This window comes from Meleagris gallopavo, chromosome 5 (genome assembly GCF_000146605.3).
Source record: "Meleagris gallopavo isolate NT-WF06-2002-E0010 breed Aviagen turkey brand Nicholas breeding stock chromosome 5, Turkey_5.1, whole genome shotgun sequence".
Classification (NCBI taxonomy): Eukaryota; Metazoa; Chordata; class Aves; order Galliformes; family Phasianidae; genus Meleagris; species Meleagris gallopavo.
Window position 1 is genome coordinate 38,686,555 of NC_015015.2, and position 15,238 is coordinate 38,701,792.

Here is a 15,238-nt window from a genome sequence, read left to right on the forward strand (position 1 = left end):
ATGAAGCTGTGGTCAGTTAAAGGGATGTTTTCTGAATGAAAATGGCATTAAAATAGTTGGTTGTATTGCTAATAAGATAGCATTAAACACTGCATTATATACAGTTTTTCTCGTATATGTGTAGGAATACAAATCTAGATCATTTTCCTGCTGCTAGCATAGTTTACTCTGTTTGCTAGTCCTGCTGAAAACCACCTGATGTTCATTTCCCCTAGCAAAGGGTTTTATTGTTCTTATTTTAGGTTTAAAAAAAAAGTGAGGATGTTTCTGGCCAAATGTAAATGTATTATTTTACTTAAGTCTTAAGGCTTTTGTTCCCCACAGTGTGCTAATAATTCATTTAAAAGACTTGCATCACTTATTTGGGGAATTCTTCCCACAGGAAGCATTTTACCACAGAGAACTCCAAGCCTCCCTCTCTATATTGCTTTCTCATTGTTGCATGGATCCAGTTCCCCCAGCTCTAGTTTCAGGAGTTAATTGAACTAGAGTACCTTACTCTGGCCACTGAAGCTTAGGAAACTCATTTTTTTTTTTCCCTCATGCTCAGGCAGCATCACCTGGTTTATCTTTATGTGAAACGGAAATGAGAGCCAAACAGCAGTGTTTCTAGGGCTGTGGTGGGATGATGAGAGGACTGAAGCTTTTTCTTCCTCACTTCATGCATAATATTTGCTAAACCCAACTTGAGCCTGGAATGATTTTTCCTTTCAGTTTGCTTCTTTTCTACCAATGGACAATTAGGTTTTGTGGAACTTTTCAGAAAGGTGCAGTAAGGGCCAGCAGCTTGAGTAATTTCAGTATATTTTTTAACCCTTGGGACTGTTGTCACTGGTCACCTTCTTGTTCTACTAAGATCCCTTGCAGTCTGTGTGTGTCTCAAGTGACAGTAATAGGAATAAAAGTGGCCAAATGGCAAGTGTTGCTTGGCATGTCTTAGGAGAAAAAAGGCTCAGGATACCATAACCTGTAGGGCTGAACATGCACCTTCCCTGCTCCAGTCCAAGGTGTCCAGGATCTGGCAGAACAAGCACCAAAGGCTCAGTGCCACAGGCTTTCCCCACCACAACCTGAAGCTGTCAGTGTCTGTGGCAGTGGCAAGTGCTTGAACTGGGAAGGTATGGCCTTGATATGCTCTACCAATACACAGCTATCTTATTTGTGATATGCCATGAGGAAATGTTGTCTCACAACAGCAATGCCATCTCCAAGGTGTGCAGAGGGGAACTACATCACTGATAGGAGCCCAGGCAGAGAGAGGCAGCACAACAAAGCCAGGACCATGCTGTGGGCTGTGCTGCGTCTTCCTGTTCTGCAGATGGGTTCTTCTACCCACTTCCCCCTTATCCTTGTCATTTGTATTTTTGGATGTACTTTTTTTTATTCTCCTAATCAGTCATATATGTTTTCATTCTCACTGCTTGTGTGCTTTCTCACATGGCTTTGTAGTCACACTTGGATGCTCTCTTCTATATACTGCCACAGTCATCTTTGTGTGTTCTCATTGTGACAGCTTCCCATCTTTAATTATAAGGCGCTGTAGCTGCTTGCTCCTAGACTTCAAATCCACCTGCTCAGCTCTTCTTGGGAAGAGCACAGGTGCTGCTGCATGCCTGGGCTGCTCCATGGTTTGGCTATGGACCTTCCTTCTACTCATCTGTATGGAGCTCTTAGCTCTTCCCTGCCATCCAGCTACCCAGGTTGTGAGGATGAAGCCCCAGAGTCCTAATAAATGATTTCTTTAACCATTCAAGGTTTGCAATATAAATTAAGGATTTTATGATCTACTGGTAGCTGTTTACCCACAGGCAGCAGAACAGCTGAAAAGAGACACTGATTAACTGAATGAATATTCTTGTCAATTGGACTGGTCAGAGCTAATCCTTCAGAAGATGTCTGTGAATTGGCTGGGCTGCAGTGGGGACCACAGCACAGGGCTCTGCTGTATGCAGTTCCTGCAAGGTGCAAAGAAGTTGGTCTTGTTCAAAGTAAACAGAAATATGTAGTAGGGATGAACTGAATGGACACAATCCTATAGGAATGATTTAGTTAGGGTCCTGAGGAGAAATTAGTCCTTGCCTGAGCAAGACTTCCATAAGGATGCAGAGGCCCTTGACAGCATGAGCATACCAGCAGTTTTTTCATCTGGTTTTTAATCTTTCAAGCTCTGTTGAAGTGGTACCCATATGCTGAGTTCTGCTTCCTTGAATGTGAATTCTGCTGCTTGGGCATGAATACATGTGAATTGTGTGGCAGATTATTTGAGGTTTCCTATTTGCAGAAGGTACTAGGTACCAAACAGCAGAAGCCACCTGTGCCATGCCTTCAATGCCACTTGCACAGGTGGTCAAAAGCTCTTCGTAACAGTATATGTTCTTTATAGATGCTACCATTGTTCTTGTTTTGCACGTCCTTTGCAGATGCACTGTCCATAAACAGGATTCTCTTGCACTGAATGTTAATGTTTTTCAGCTCTATGGCCATCCATTTGTGAAAAAATAGCAGTAGTGATACTGTGTTCAGAACAAGAATTCCAGGTCCAGAAGCCTCTTTTTTTGAAAGTAGATGCTGTGGAACAAACTTAAGAAACAAAGCTAGTATTGCTCTTTTTCTGGTATACCTTTATAGTTTCTGGTAGTCTCTGCCCTAAGAACTTCCTGACCTGACAATGTTGTATCTGAATTATGGTGTATTTAGTCATCTAATGACCTGTTTTCTTTAGACACTTTGAGGCTTTTTTCCTTTACCTGCTTATATATATTTTTCCTCTACAGTGGCCTGTTGTTTAATTAGGCAACTGTGGAAAGTAGTTCCTTCTGTTTTACAGCTGTTAGTTGAGAATTTCATTCAGTGACTCCTCCTACTCCTTGTTTCCTGGCTAATAGGGGAAAAAATGCCCTGTTCACCTGTTCTGTGTTATTTGGGAATGAATCTCTATATATTGTCAAGCATTTCATTTCTAAGATGAGGAATCCTAATCTGTGCTTGATAGTACTTCCTTTCCTACTTGTATGCTGATTTGGTCAGGTGCTCATATCTGCACTGATAGACATCTTATATGCTGTCCAGAAAATGCATTCACCTTCTGCTCTTGCTTCCTGCATATGTTCTCTTTTGCATGCGGTCATCTTTGCTAATCTTGCATGTGTATTTTCATGCTTTCAAACACCAACATCTTCCGAACCCTCCTCATGTGATTTGATGTCTACTTCTGCTCATGGATCACAGGATAAACTACTTTCTCTTTGGCTCCCATTTCATGCTATTTCTCTCTTGATCACTCAAACTTGGTGTCACTCAAGCTGATTTACTGCCTCTAATGACAAAACCTATTCTGGAATTATATAGCAAGGGAAGCAAAGGGGATGGGAAACTGGAGCTAGAACAGCTGCTATGTGTAATTGGATTGGAAGTGGGCCTCTAGCTACAATAACAGAACTGTGCTCCCAGCTGGCTCCTTGCAGGCCCCTTGGCTGCTGAGCACCTCATAGATGAATCAAACAAAACTGACTGTTCCCCAGCCTGTGCTGCTGCTTGCTTGGTTATATGAAATGGGTGTTATACATGCCAGCAGCCAACAAATCAGGTCAAGCTCTTGGCAGAGCTGACTTGTCTAGCAGGTACAAGATTTGAACTAGATCTCAGAATGATTTTTTTCTTTAGCTTTTTCTTCATATCGCTCCATACAAGGCTTTTGCTTCTTATCCTGAGTCCCATCTTTTGGCCCTGTTGGGAATGCACAGGTTTTGGTATGCGGGTTCTTTTAGGGGTGCTTCCTTGCTGTTTGAGATTTAGAAAAACCAGGGAAGAAACTCTTCTTCCTAACTAAAAGAGGGAATGGCTGAGGGAAATGAGGTAGGAAAGTTCAGAGAGGAAAGAAGCTTGTTTCTTAAGCAAGAACTTGTTCTAGGAAACTAGGATAGGAAGTGTACAGAACAAAGCCCATCGCTCAGAGTGCTCTCCTTTTCTGAATGTGTTATTTTTTTAAAGCCATGGTTTGCATGATTTCTTCATCAACTCCATAAAGGACTTGCATGTGTGTGCTGGACTGGGAGACACATACTGCATCTCTTACTGTCTGTTTGAATGGGTCAGGGAGACCGGTATCCAGGAAAGCATCATATGTGGATAAGCCTGCCTCTGGGGAGAGCTGGCTGGCTGCTGCCTGACGGCCTATTTTCCTTCTATTATGAGCTTTTGAGCTATTCATCTGGCAGCATCATTACAAGGGAAATCTCGAGGCTGCCCACCCTAACAGAACAATTCAGCAGTGTGCACACCCACTCACATGTGCTCGCTCCCAGAGCATGGGCCCAGTATCATGGGACAGGCTGTAATTAACTAGATGAGGGAGTCCGTCTTCCTTTGCTGCTACAGTCAGCTGTCACTGTCAGCTGTGCTTTGTTCTCTCCCCACCTTTTTAGATTTTAGTGGTTTTATTTTTCCGTTTCAAATGTTAAGTACCAAAATGCAGTGCTGAGGGGAAGTGAGGGATGAAGTTCAAACTGGCTTCAAGGTTTTCTTCATGCCCTCTTCCATTCTGCAGATTGCCCCTAGTGAATTCTTAAAGACAAGTCTGCTGCTTAATTACATTGCTCTTTCATACCATTGTACTCTGAAGTTACTTTTAAGTGTCCTTCTGGCTTCCTAAGAATCCAGCATTGGCCCTTGATACTTTATACAATTAGAGCTACTTAATTCTACTATTTTGATATGGAAAGCAGATGGCTCACAGTGGTGTTTTTTTAAATGTAGTTCTTTGAAGTATTGCTTTGAGATCAAGGGAGATTAATATTAACCTTTAAGAAAATTATATTGATTTGGTAGTAGGTTAAAGAAATATATAAAAAACCAAAATTTCCAAGCCTCAATAGGAAAAGTCAGTTGTAGCAGGCATAGATCATGGCCAGTGAGCAAAATTGTAGGACAAGCAGTTGCTTATTATCTAAGAAACCTGTTGAGAGCCTCCCTCCAAAGCCGTGCACTTGGCCTTATTGTAGTTCAAATTTGAAGTTCAAGAATAGCAAGTCACCAGCTCCCTGGCTTTGATGTTATGTTTTGAACTTGCTGCCTATCATTTCTCTTGGGAAGTAGCCAATAGATTATTGTAGGAATGATGACATCTGTTAAGAAAAAACTCAGCTCTTGACCATGGTGCTTCATGCAAGTCTGTTCCAACCTTTTCCCAGTTGTGTGCTGCTGGATTACAGCCCTGTAGCTTCAGCTGGGGCTTCTTGCTGGAAAAAATTCTAGGATTAAAAGGGAAGGCTGAAACAGTGCATATTTCACTCCAATTTAGGAGAAAATTCAGATTTCATGTAGCATTCCCCTGGAATGAGGTGCCTGTTGACCCAAGCTGTGATTGTACTTGTGAATAACATGTTTTGGGGCCTGATGAGTTCATTTAGTATCCTGAGTTGGCTGAAAGCTTTTCTAGCTTTACGGTACGGTGAATACCCAAATAACACAGTGATAGATGTCCCCGGTGTTCTGGCAAAATCTGGTCTAATTTTTAGGTCTGCACACTCCTCAGACCTCTTGCATTTATTGGATGCCCTCATAGTACAACAAGAAATGCTACCCTGTGCCACTTGAAGATGACTTTGATTTTTCTGATATGAAATTCATTTAGTACCTTATCATATCTTGACAGTGATGTAAAGGTGAAACAACAATGTCAGTTCATGTTTTGTGTTGATTTTACTGTGATTAATTCAAGATTCTTGTTATACATGCTGCGAATGTCACAGATTTTAGCTCCCCAAAGATGAAGGTTTTAGTTGTTAATGACATTTTACTGGGATAAATTCTTTGATTTTCATGCCTACTTTACAATGCAAGGAAGGAAAGTTTTTGGATGGGGAATATTGGTAAATTGTTTCATTACAGTATCATATAACAAATCTGGAATTCTGTTGGTGTTAATATTAGCTAAAACAGAGATTGATATCAGTGGACAAGTTAAGAGCTAATATTGTTTCTTTTTTTTCTGCTATTTCTCAAAGTCCACTCCACTCTTCCTTCCTGTTTTAAGAAGGAAAAAAAAAAATTGTTTTGGGGGCACCTTATTTTTTTGGTAGTCTCTTTGCTTCTGTTGTCCAGTCTGTATTAAAAGGTGGAGTGGAATGTGTGGTCTTGCAGCTGCAATAATTTCTGTTTGACAAGAGGCAATGTCAGAAGGCTTCCCTGAGAGGCTTCCTCTCACAGAGATTCGCACCAAGTCCACACTGGGGGCCAGAAGGGCGAGTGTGTTTGGGAAGTGTTCTTGATTCTGGGCTACAAGCGAAGGACTTTAGACCGTATCTGGCTGATGGGCCTGGTAGAAGAGGCATGCAGCACTGAATTTCTGAGGATGGGAAGAAAGATGATACTGAAATTCCTGACATTTGGGGATTTTTATAGCTTCTTTTGGCTTCTTCAGAGAGAAAGAGGTCACAATTAAGATGTGATTCAGAGTGCTTAGTGCAGGCTTCTGCCATCTACTCTGTGGAGATCTCTCTTTGTCAGTGTCCATTGTCTCCAACTGGACACCATTGCTACTGGACCTCTGTGCTTTGTTGGTCCTAACAACTATACTTTTGTCTTCTCCTGGCCTTTTACAGTGACTTTTGTATGACTTTCAAGCACCCAGTTGCTTGAGGATTTGCCTTTCAAGAATGATGGGCTCAGTGGCCATAAATATAGACACAAATACAACCTACCCTCTTAGCACAGAAATACTAATCACTGACATAATATCTTATAATGTAGAGCAAAAATACATCCTACAATATCAAATCTCTATGTTTATTTATAGCTAAAACTGAACTAAAAACCATTGAAAGCTATGTTGTGTTTCTGATTATTTTTCTAAATCCACAATAATCTTCAAGAATGTTAAGATATTTGCATTCCTTAGACTGTACAATTATAAATCCCCTTATCTGGCTTGGAGTTCTCTGTGGGTGAGCATACTCTTGGTATGATTTGGATTTTAGATTTCTCCAACAAATGCATAAGAAAAAAATACAAAGAGATAAATAAACAAATTCAAACTCAGCATGCTGCTTGTTGAAAAAATTTCATTCTAATAAATTCATTTGACCTCTCAGTCTCCATCGAAATTAAAGAAGTTGAGAGTTTGACCAAACAAAGCTGCTTCAGATAGGGATGACTGTACATATCTATACATGCACTAGAATCTCTGCTGTATTAAGTTCTGCATGAGGTAGGAGATGTAAAAGAGGAATCAAGCTGAGGAGAAGGTCAGGGAACTATGTGTGGAAGGTGGCACTCATGGCTCAAGTTGATAGGACTTTGATTTTTATGTGTGTTAGTTTCATGGGTAATGTGCCACAGAATTAAAGAATAAGTCATCTGGTGTTGATGGAAGAATGTTTTTAATAGTGTCTAAAGGATATTTGTAAAAAAAAACAGCTGTACAGTAAGCATATTTGAAAACTGGGTCTGGAAATTGTTTGTAGTTGGGACAAACAAGGTTTATGTCAGAGTCATGAGAGACTTCAGCTAGCCCACAGACCTATCTACAGAGCTGGCAGTGACCAGCACCTCCAAGAGCTGTACTGCTTCCTGCTTTACCTTAAATTGTTAAACTGGTGTAGCTTTAGCTATAGAGCTCAGAAGTTGCATCCTTGATTCTTAACAGAAAATTGGATTAGTACAAGGTTAGACGTACTTTTAGTCCTTACCTGATCTGGTGTATGGGGGTGTGTGTGTGAAGTGTTGATCTGCTCCTAAAAATGTGCTAAAGCCATCACATTCATGAATGAGCATAGCTTTGTGTTTAAGTGCATTTAGCCCAGATGTTTCCTCTAAGGCAATTGTGGTTGAACCACGGTTTCCCTTTCACTGACCACTGCAGCTTTGAATTTCAAATCTTCAGTAGAAGAAAATTCTTTCTGCAGCTCTCCAGAGAAGTCGATGCTCCCTGTTGGAGCTGCACTGAAGCTCTGGGGTCTTCCAGTCCATGTAGCCATATGGGTGTGCAGTGCCTCTGGAGTTGCTTCCCGGGGAATATGATGAGAGCCTCAGCTACCATTCTGCAAATGACAGCCCACTTTTTCTACCTGTGATGGAAGCTTTCCTGCTCAGTATGGAAAGCAGCAGCTGAATACGTGTGTGTCCTTTGTGCTACACCCATACTTGATCTAACTCAAGTATGTGAGCTCCAGTCTGAGAGGCACTGGACCACAAACTGTGTGCATATATAGCTGCCTCTTCTCTGTTTTGTTCCTTTTTTCTTACTTCCTCTGTTTTTTTTCTCTCTCTTTCAAAGGTCTCTCACACCTGATGATGGGTGAACAAGGTATGTCCTTCTACTTTCTCTTTGTTTCGGTCACTCAATGTGAAAAGAGCTTTGTGCTTCTTCTCTGAGCTCAGCTTTGCATGATAAAAGGAGCCGGACTTGCTGGGTCCCAGTCAAACCATTTGCATTTTTGCCTGGGAACTGTAGCTGCTTGTCAGACTGGGACCCAGGAGTGAGAGTCTAGGGAGCGTGAAATGATTCTGCTGACAATAAGGAAGGCTGTTTTCTCCCTCCATGCAGACCACCTGAGTTCCCATTTATTTCTTGTGCCAGCTGTAATGACTCCCGCTCCTTGGTAAATGTAAACCTCAATTTGGTCTTTAAGAGTGCAATTATTACAAAAAAATGTTAATAGCCTTCATGGCATGATCCTACTTCATTATGAATCCTCAGGAAAATTGCTTAGAATGGCCTGTAAATCCTGTATCTGCAATTTAAAATAAATACGCACTGAGAAAAAAGGTTTAGAAAAAGAACAGGGGTAACCCCAGGCTGGGCTACAAATGGGATCTATGCCTGTATCAGAGTTCATGTTTTAATATTTCAGACTAGATTGTGTTAGGAATCTATTTGTTGTGACATGATGGCACCATTAACCCCTTTTGCAATAGTGGGTTGTGGAGCAAGAAGCTGAGGAGCAGAAGTGAGGCAAAAAGGAGGTAATTCTGTTCAACAGTGTCAGCATCTTACTTACATAGGTACGCAGGAAGGAGTTAGAAGTACTGGTGATGCATTCTGATCTTGTGAATGCACCTGTTAGATTGTTGAAATCTTAGTCGAGGTGTGCGAGGAGAGAGACATGAGAACAGGACAGACAGGGAGACTTGTTTTCCAAACACATGCTGTGCTAGAAAGACCAGACTGTGGTCTCCAATTTGTCTGTGGAGGAAAAAATGGGAATACTGCTTCTGAAGCCCACTGTGGTTTTTCTAGACTAGATGTACAGAATTGAATTTTTGCCATATCCAAAGAACACAGTGCCTGTAAAGGCATAACAGTAAGTAGCTACTTGAATTAAAGGGACATAATATCTCAACGAGACATAAGAGATACTGAAGACATAAGCAGTTTTTATTCAAGGCAGGTGTCTCCTATGAGGTCATTAAAGCTTAAGAAACAGAAATGAAGCTGGAACTCAGTGTTCAGTGAGTTAGCATTCCCATGCGGTAGGAAACTAGGCTCTTTGGCACTGGGTGTCAAGACCATGATACTTGCCTTGTGAAACATCTGGCTAAGCTCTGGGAAGCATTGAGCTACTTCTGTGACCTCTTACTGTTCAGCTGTACTCATGGCTTGGTGATAGTGCTTAGTCAAGAAACCACCCTTATTTATCTACAGTGTGTCAGGGAACAGTGGATTCTCTTTTCTTGCCAACCAACTCACAGATATTAAAAGGGAATATTTAATCTCTATAAAAAAAAAAGATGGGTATAAAATATGTAAATGTATATATGTGTAAATATGCAATGTCAACAGTATATATAAACACATTAGTTTTGGTAGGTGAAATGTGTCTAGTGAATATATTATCACAAGATTTATTTTTGTCTGTCCTGTTCTGTCATTTCCCTTGCTGTTTTGAATTTGATGTGGAATGGGGCATATCACTGCTGTGCTATTGCATGAGAGGTTTGCATTTCTCAGTAGAAAATCAAATTAAAGCCAAAGGGCTTAACCAGGCAGTTGCTGATTTTGCTGTCACTTGTTTAAGCCTTGCTTTGTGTTTTAGCTGTGGCTTTTCTTGTTTGTTTTTTTTTTCCCCTTTAAGATTCTGTTTTGTTGGGTTTGGTTGCTGCATAAATATATTCATTTTCTTGTTCTCAAATGTATGGCCAGAGGTATAGTGCTATAATTTTGTTATTTATGCTTCTTTCTCCTCTTTTGCCTACTCCATGATGGACACCTCTCTTCTTCCTCCTCTTAACTGGATATGCACCTTCCTGTCTGTAGGTAGAAGTAAAGGTAGAGATTGCATTCTTTATAAGACTTCATTACTTGCAAAATGTTTGTCAATGGACAAATTGTGTTTTTATGTGTGGATCATCTTGAAATGTAATGCTGCTGCTTTAAAAACCATTTGGCTTTGTATTATGGAAGAAATTAAGATGAATGCTTTGAAGCCTTTTTCAGAGATATTATTTCCTGCCTGTTCATGCTGCTGTGCAGGCTCTGTGCTGCCAGGCTGTATGCAACTGATGATGCTGGGGCAAAGTGAGAAAGTTACTTGAGTCAGATGGAGCCAGGGCCTGTGAGCTGGTACTGGTGACTCTGGTGTGGGGGGGAAGCAGGACCTACTTTTGTCAAGTACTCTTCCACCATGGAGGTCTTTGGTGGTATCATTTCTCCATCTCTGCTTTATTTTCCTCTCCCTGTGAGCAAAAAGATGTTGTTTTTTTAGTTGTTTTTAAAGGAGGAATTGAGTTGCAAAGAGCTGCAGAATAGACAGGAATTATCAGCATTGCTAAACAGCCCGTTCACTCTGCAGCTCAGTACAGCACAGTGCATGAAGTGGAGAGGCTGCTGTGGGGCTCCAAACTTGCTTTTTCAGCATTTCACACCTATCTCAAGCAAGCAGAGGGCATTCATCCATCCTTAATCAAAGCTGTCAAAAATGCAAAATGCTGCAAACCTGCTGTGGGTCTCCAGTTGGAGTGGAGGGTGGGAAGGGAGAAGATTAATTGATAAATTACAAGCACTGCTGCTAGGATAAAATCCATTTCTTCATCTTACTTTCTGATGAGATCGAGAGATTAAAAGGTTTTATTATGCTGAGGCTTACTCATCTTCAGCTAATATACTGCTGAAGAGTCTGATCTATCTATCAGCAAGATTGGATCACACTGGAGAATGTTAGTTGTGTCCATGGCAGTAGGACATTGGAGGATAAAGTGACTAATTGTACTATGATATATTTTGGAGGATATGACAGCTCAGAGGATTTTTTTCATCTTAAATTCCTTTGAGGCACTAGGATTCTCTTCCCACTGACTGCTACTCCCTCCATACCGGAATTCTGGGGAGCACCATGGCTTATTATGCACTTCATTTTATTCCTCTTTATGAGGATTTGCCCTCTTGTAACAAGTTTGTGTTGCTAGATTCTTTGTGATGGAATATCTCACATAATATTTGTTTTGTTTGAGGTTGAAAAAATATTCTACTAATTTATTTTGTATCTTTTCTAACAAACATTGAAATGGGGTAGAAAAGATATGAAATAAACTAGTAGAATACTTTTTCAAAGAATAATATGTAAGCTGTACTCAGAGCCATCTTCTTAGAGGTGGACGTCAAACTTGATAATCACATACACACAAAAAAAGAAGTGAGAATGTACAGCTGTAAGCACACCATACAAAATGTTACTGTGTCTCAACACAGCTGCCAATAATTGAGTTAGCTGATGCATGGCTTAGTGTGATTGAAGGGGAGTGTAGGCTAGGACAAGTTGTGTACAGTGTGATGTCAGCTTATGTTTCTTTTCTCAGGTAGCGTTTATGTTGCAGGACAGTGTACAGGACTAAATGAAGAGTCTTTTCTTAAGGAAAACTCCTACAGGAGATTGTATGAATGAGGATTATAATTTATAGTCTGCAATTAATTTGTATGTGCTAAAACAATTTGAGTCACTACATGAAAATATTTCTGTTCCCAGCATGTGTAAATCTTAGCTCTACTTATAGCAAGTGACTTCAACAGAGAACCATCACTTTGTGACAAATGATATTACCTTCAGAGGATGCAAGCTACATAAGTTCGAACCAACACGTGGCCCTCAGCTCACAGAGAAAGTGGTACCACATGCTACCAGATTGTAGCTGGAAGGTTCATATTTTTTGGCATTCTTGTAGTTGTTAGGAAGAACTGGCAGCTGCCCTGTCTCGTGCTGTGTGCATGGACAAAAGGTACGATGTATTTGATTTCATAATACATCTTCACAAGGTGTAGCAGCCTGTGCCTTTGCATTCATCATTTGCAATGAATCTTTCATTATTTGCTTCCACTGTAGTAAATAGGCTTCTTTTGCATCTATCATTTTAAAAAAATTCTTTAATAAGTTCTTGAAAAGCTGAAGAAGGTGAAGTTGGAGGTATTTTAGGGTAATGGCTGGTGTCATTGAATAAAGAAAAGCATCTATGCATCACTCGTATTGAGTTTACATTAAAATTTATGTGCACTATTTGTGTTTTTAAGTGTATGAAACTCTTCAGAGAGATGAAGTAAATGATGGTCAGTAAGGACTTCAGTTTGGTGTGAACTGCTGAATGCAGCTGTTCTCCTGAAGAGGGAACTGATAACTAAAGGAACAATTATCTTGAGTTTGTCTCTAACAAGAAAATGGTACCAAAGGAGATGGTAAATATTCAGGTGTAACTTGCTATTGAAGGAGAGGTAACAGTCACATTCTTCCAAATCTTTTGCACTCTTGACATCTTTGTTAAAGAAATTATAATTTGTGCTTTTGATACCCTTTATCTTTTTCATATATATGTGTAGTGGTTTTTATTTTATCACCACTCTTGGTTTGAATCTTGCTTCTACTGAGGTTGGTGCCTCCAAAGGAGAGATTGGCAATATTCTTAATGGGACACTTCACTTCCATGATGTTGCTTTCTCAGGAATGAGTTTCAGCTAGTCAATGAAGTCCTGTGTTGTCTTGCAGTGCTATTTCACAGTTTACTTCATTTAGAGAGCCAAGATTTCCCCAAAAACTTGAAGTGCCCATTGTCTCCTCTGAAACAAAGAATGGCAGTGAGGTGCACTGGTTGCTGGGTGTGCCCAGGACACCTGCTCAGCCTGCAGGTTCTGCTCTAAAGCTCTGGATCCTTTTTGCCATCACTAACTGTGTTCAGGATGTCAAACTATGAGGCCACATGCCGGTTTTGCAACACAAAGCAGGTTTTTCTCCATATTTTTTTTCCTTGTCAGAGATAAATGATGAAGTACTTGCGTATTTCCTGGATGGGGTATTTTGGTTGCATGTTGTGTAGACCAGAGGTTACTGTCAAGTTCCCCACTTAGCACTCAGCATTTCTAGATCAGAGTATCTCTTTTGGCCCTAAGTACCGTATCCCAAGTAAGTCTTTCAAGTCTTATAATGTTCAGTGTTGCTTCAGTGAGTAGTGTGAAGTTGTAATCTCTTTGAGTTGTTCAATAATATTGATCAGGAAGAAATGGCACAGAAAAAATGAAATCATGTTTGTGGACTTGGATAGAAGGAAAGAACTGGCCTTTACTGGTCTGGAAAATAATTTCAAGCTCCCTGTCAGTAATACCATTAGGATTTTAGAGCGATGTGAATAAGTCCATCTGAGTAGCCAAGGGCTTATGCAAATTTTTAAGGGAAACATCAGTAACAAATTAAATCATTTGTGCTCTATGAATATCTAATTATACAAGGGGAAAAACAACACTACATTCATCTTGCCAGCCTTGGCAGTGGCTCTTATTCTGTTTGCCCTCTAAAATATCTTAATATGAGGGTTTTAAATTCAAATATTGTTTTTGTTTTCTACACTTATAGTCCTTTCTTTAATACTTTCAGAGTGTATAATTTTGGGTTTGTTTTTTTCCCCTCTTAAAAATAGAAATTCTTGCATTCTTATAAGGATGACAACATTCAGTTTTAAAATCAACTTCAATCACTGTTTGAGAAATAAAGCATTTTATTTTATGGCTAGCAAATAGCCAATCCATAAAACCTTTTTGACAGATCCAAGGCCTCTTAAATGTGCACTTCATTCTTCTAGAATCTTTTTTTTTTTGTAAGCAAACCTTTGCTGCTTGTTTCACATTTTCTTTGAGGGGAAAAAAAGCCACACGCATTCTAATTCCTCTAGGTGTAATTACAGATGATTGATGGTTGATGAATTTTATACTGGGGAACAGTTCAGCAAGAAATTCATTCTATTTCTGTATGCTCCAGGATTTATGAAAATTCAGGACTTTGGTGAATAAAGTCACTACAATGTTGAGTATTAGCTAAGAGAAATGAATAAATGTCTCAGACATATTTCTCCTCTTAACAGATTTATGAAGGCAAATAAAATGACACTTTGGGATGTGTCCACTGTAGGACATTTTTGGTAATTTTTTTTGGCATATTTGTGTTTATAAATAATGTGTATGCATAAAATATTTAAAATTGTGTTAAGTACATTATAGTTTGTAGGTTATTTTTCTTTCTTGCTGCCTTATTTCAAGCCTGTGTGTTTCCAGAGTGTGAATAAACAGCTGACTCTTGATTGCCTTTCATTTTTATTAAGAAGAATGATTCCTGGGAGAGTTAAGGGCATTGTGGTTTTGTTGTGTGTAAACAGGAGCTAAAATATTGTCCTCTCATGCTGTGGTGTGGTCTCCTGTTTTTGATGGGGCTCAGGTTTCACTCTGCCCTAAGAGAATATTTAATTGATATCATTGAAAGCCTTTTTTCTTTTTCCCCTCTCTCCCTCTTTTTAAAATTGGAGGCATTCAGTGATGTGTAGAGATGCAGAGGCAGCAAAACAGGCCATATGCTTTGTAAAAGCCAGCCTAATAGTGCTTTTGATGGACGTCTGATTTTTAAAGTGTTGTATCTTTCATTAAAATTTATATGTAAAGTAAGGGCAAGCACAGTGACATGAAAGCTAATGCAAGTTGCACATCTTGACATAATAACAATCACAAGAAACTGGAGATCCCAGATGGCAACTTGGCCTTTGCCATCCTTTTAATAAGCTACTAACTGCTAATTATTGCACTCTTATGGGCAAGTTAATTTACTGTTGACTCTTAAAGAGACATTGTGCTTTTTCCTGGCATTTAAGATTTTCAGTTTAGGTTTGAGATTGGCTTTTCCCTGCAAATTGGAGTCTTTTCAATGGACAATAACAAAAAGGTAAAAAAAAAAACGTATAACTTACGTAATAGCATACATTATACGAAGTTATACGA

General features: G+C 39.7%; 1 protein-coding gene across 8 annotated transcripts in view; it reads left to right on the forward strand.

The window, feature by feature from the left end:
* NRXN3 (neurexin 3) overlaps positions 1 to 15,238 on the forward strand; it is an 896,531-nt gene that overhangs the window by 33,918 nt on the left and 847,375 nt on the right. Inside the window, exons 4-5 of one of the 8 annotated variants that reach the window (XM_031553628.1) lie at positions 8,276 to 8,305; positions 10,256 to 10,267. The exons of the other annotated variants lie outside the window; for them this stretch is intronic. Of the exons in view, the coding sequence (XP_031409488.1) occupies positions 8,276 to 8,305; positions 10,256 to 10,267 (42 nt within the window). The remainder of the gene's footprint in view (positions 1 to 8,275; positions 8,306 to 10,255; positions 10,268 to 15,238) is intronic. 8 annotated transcript variants of the gene reach the window in all.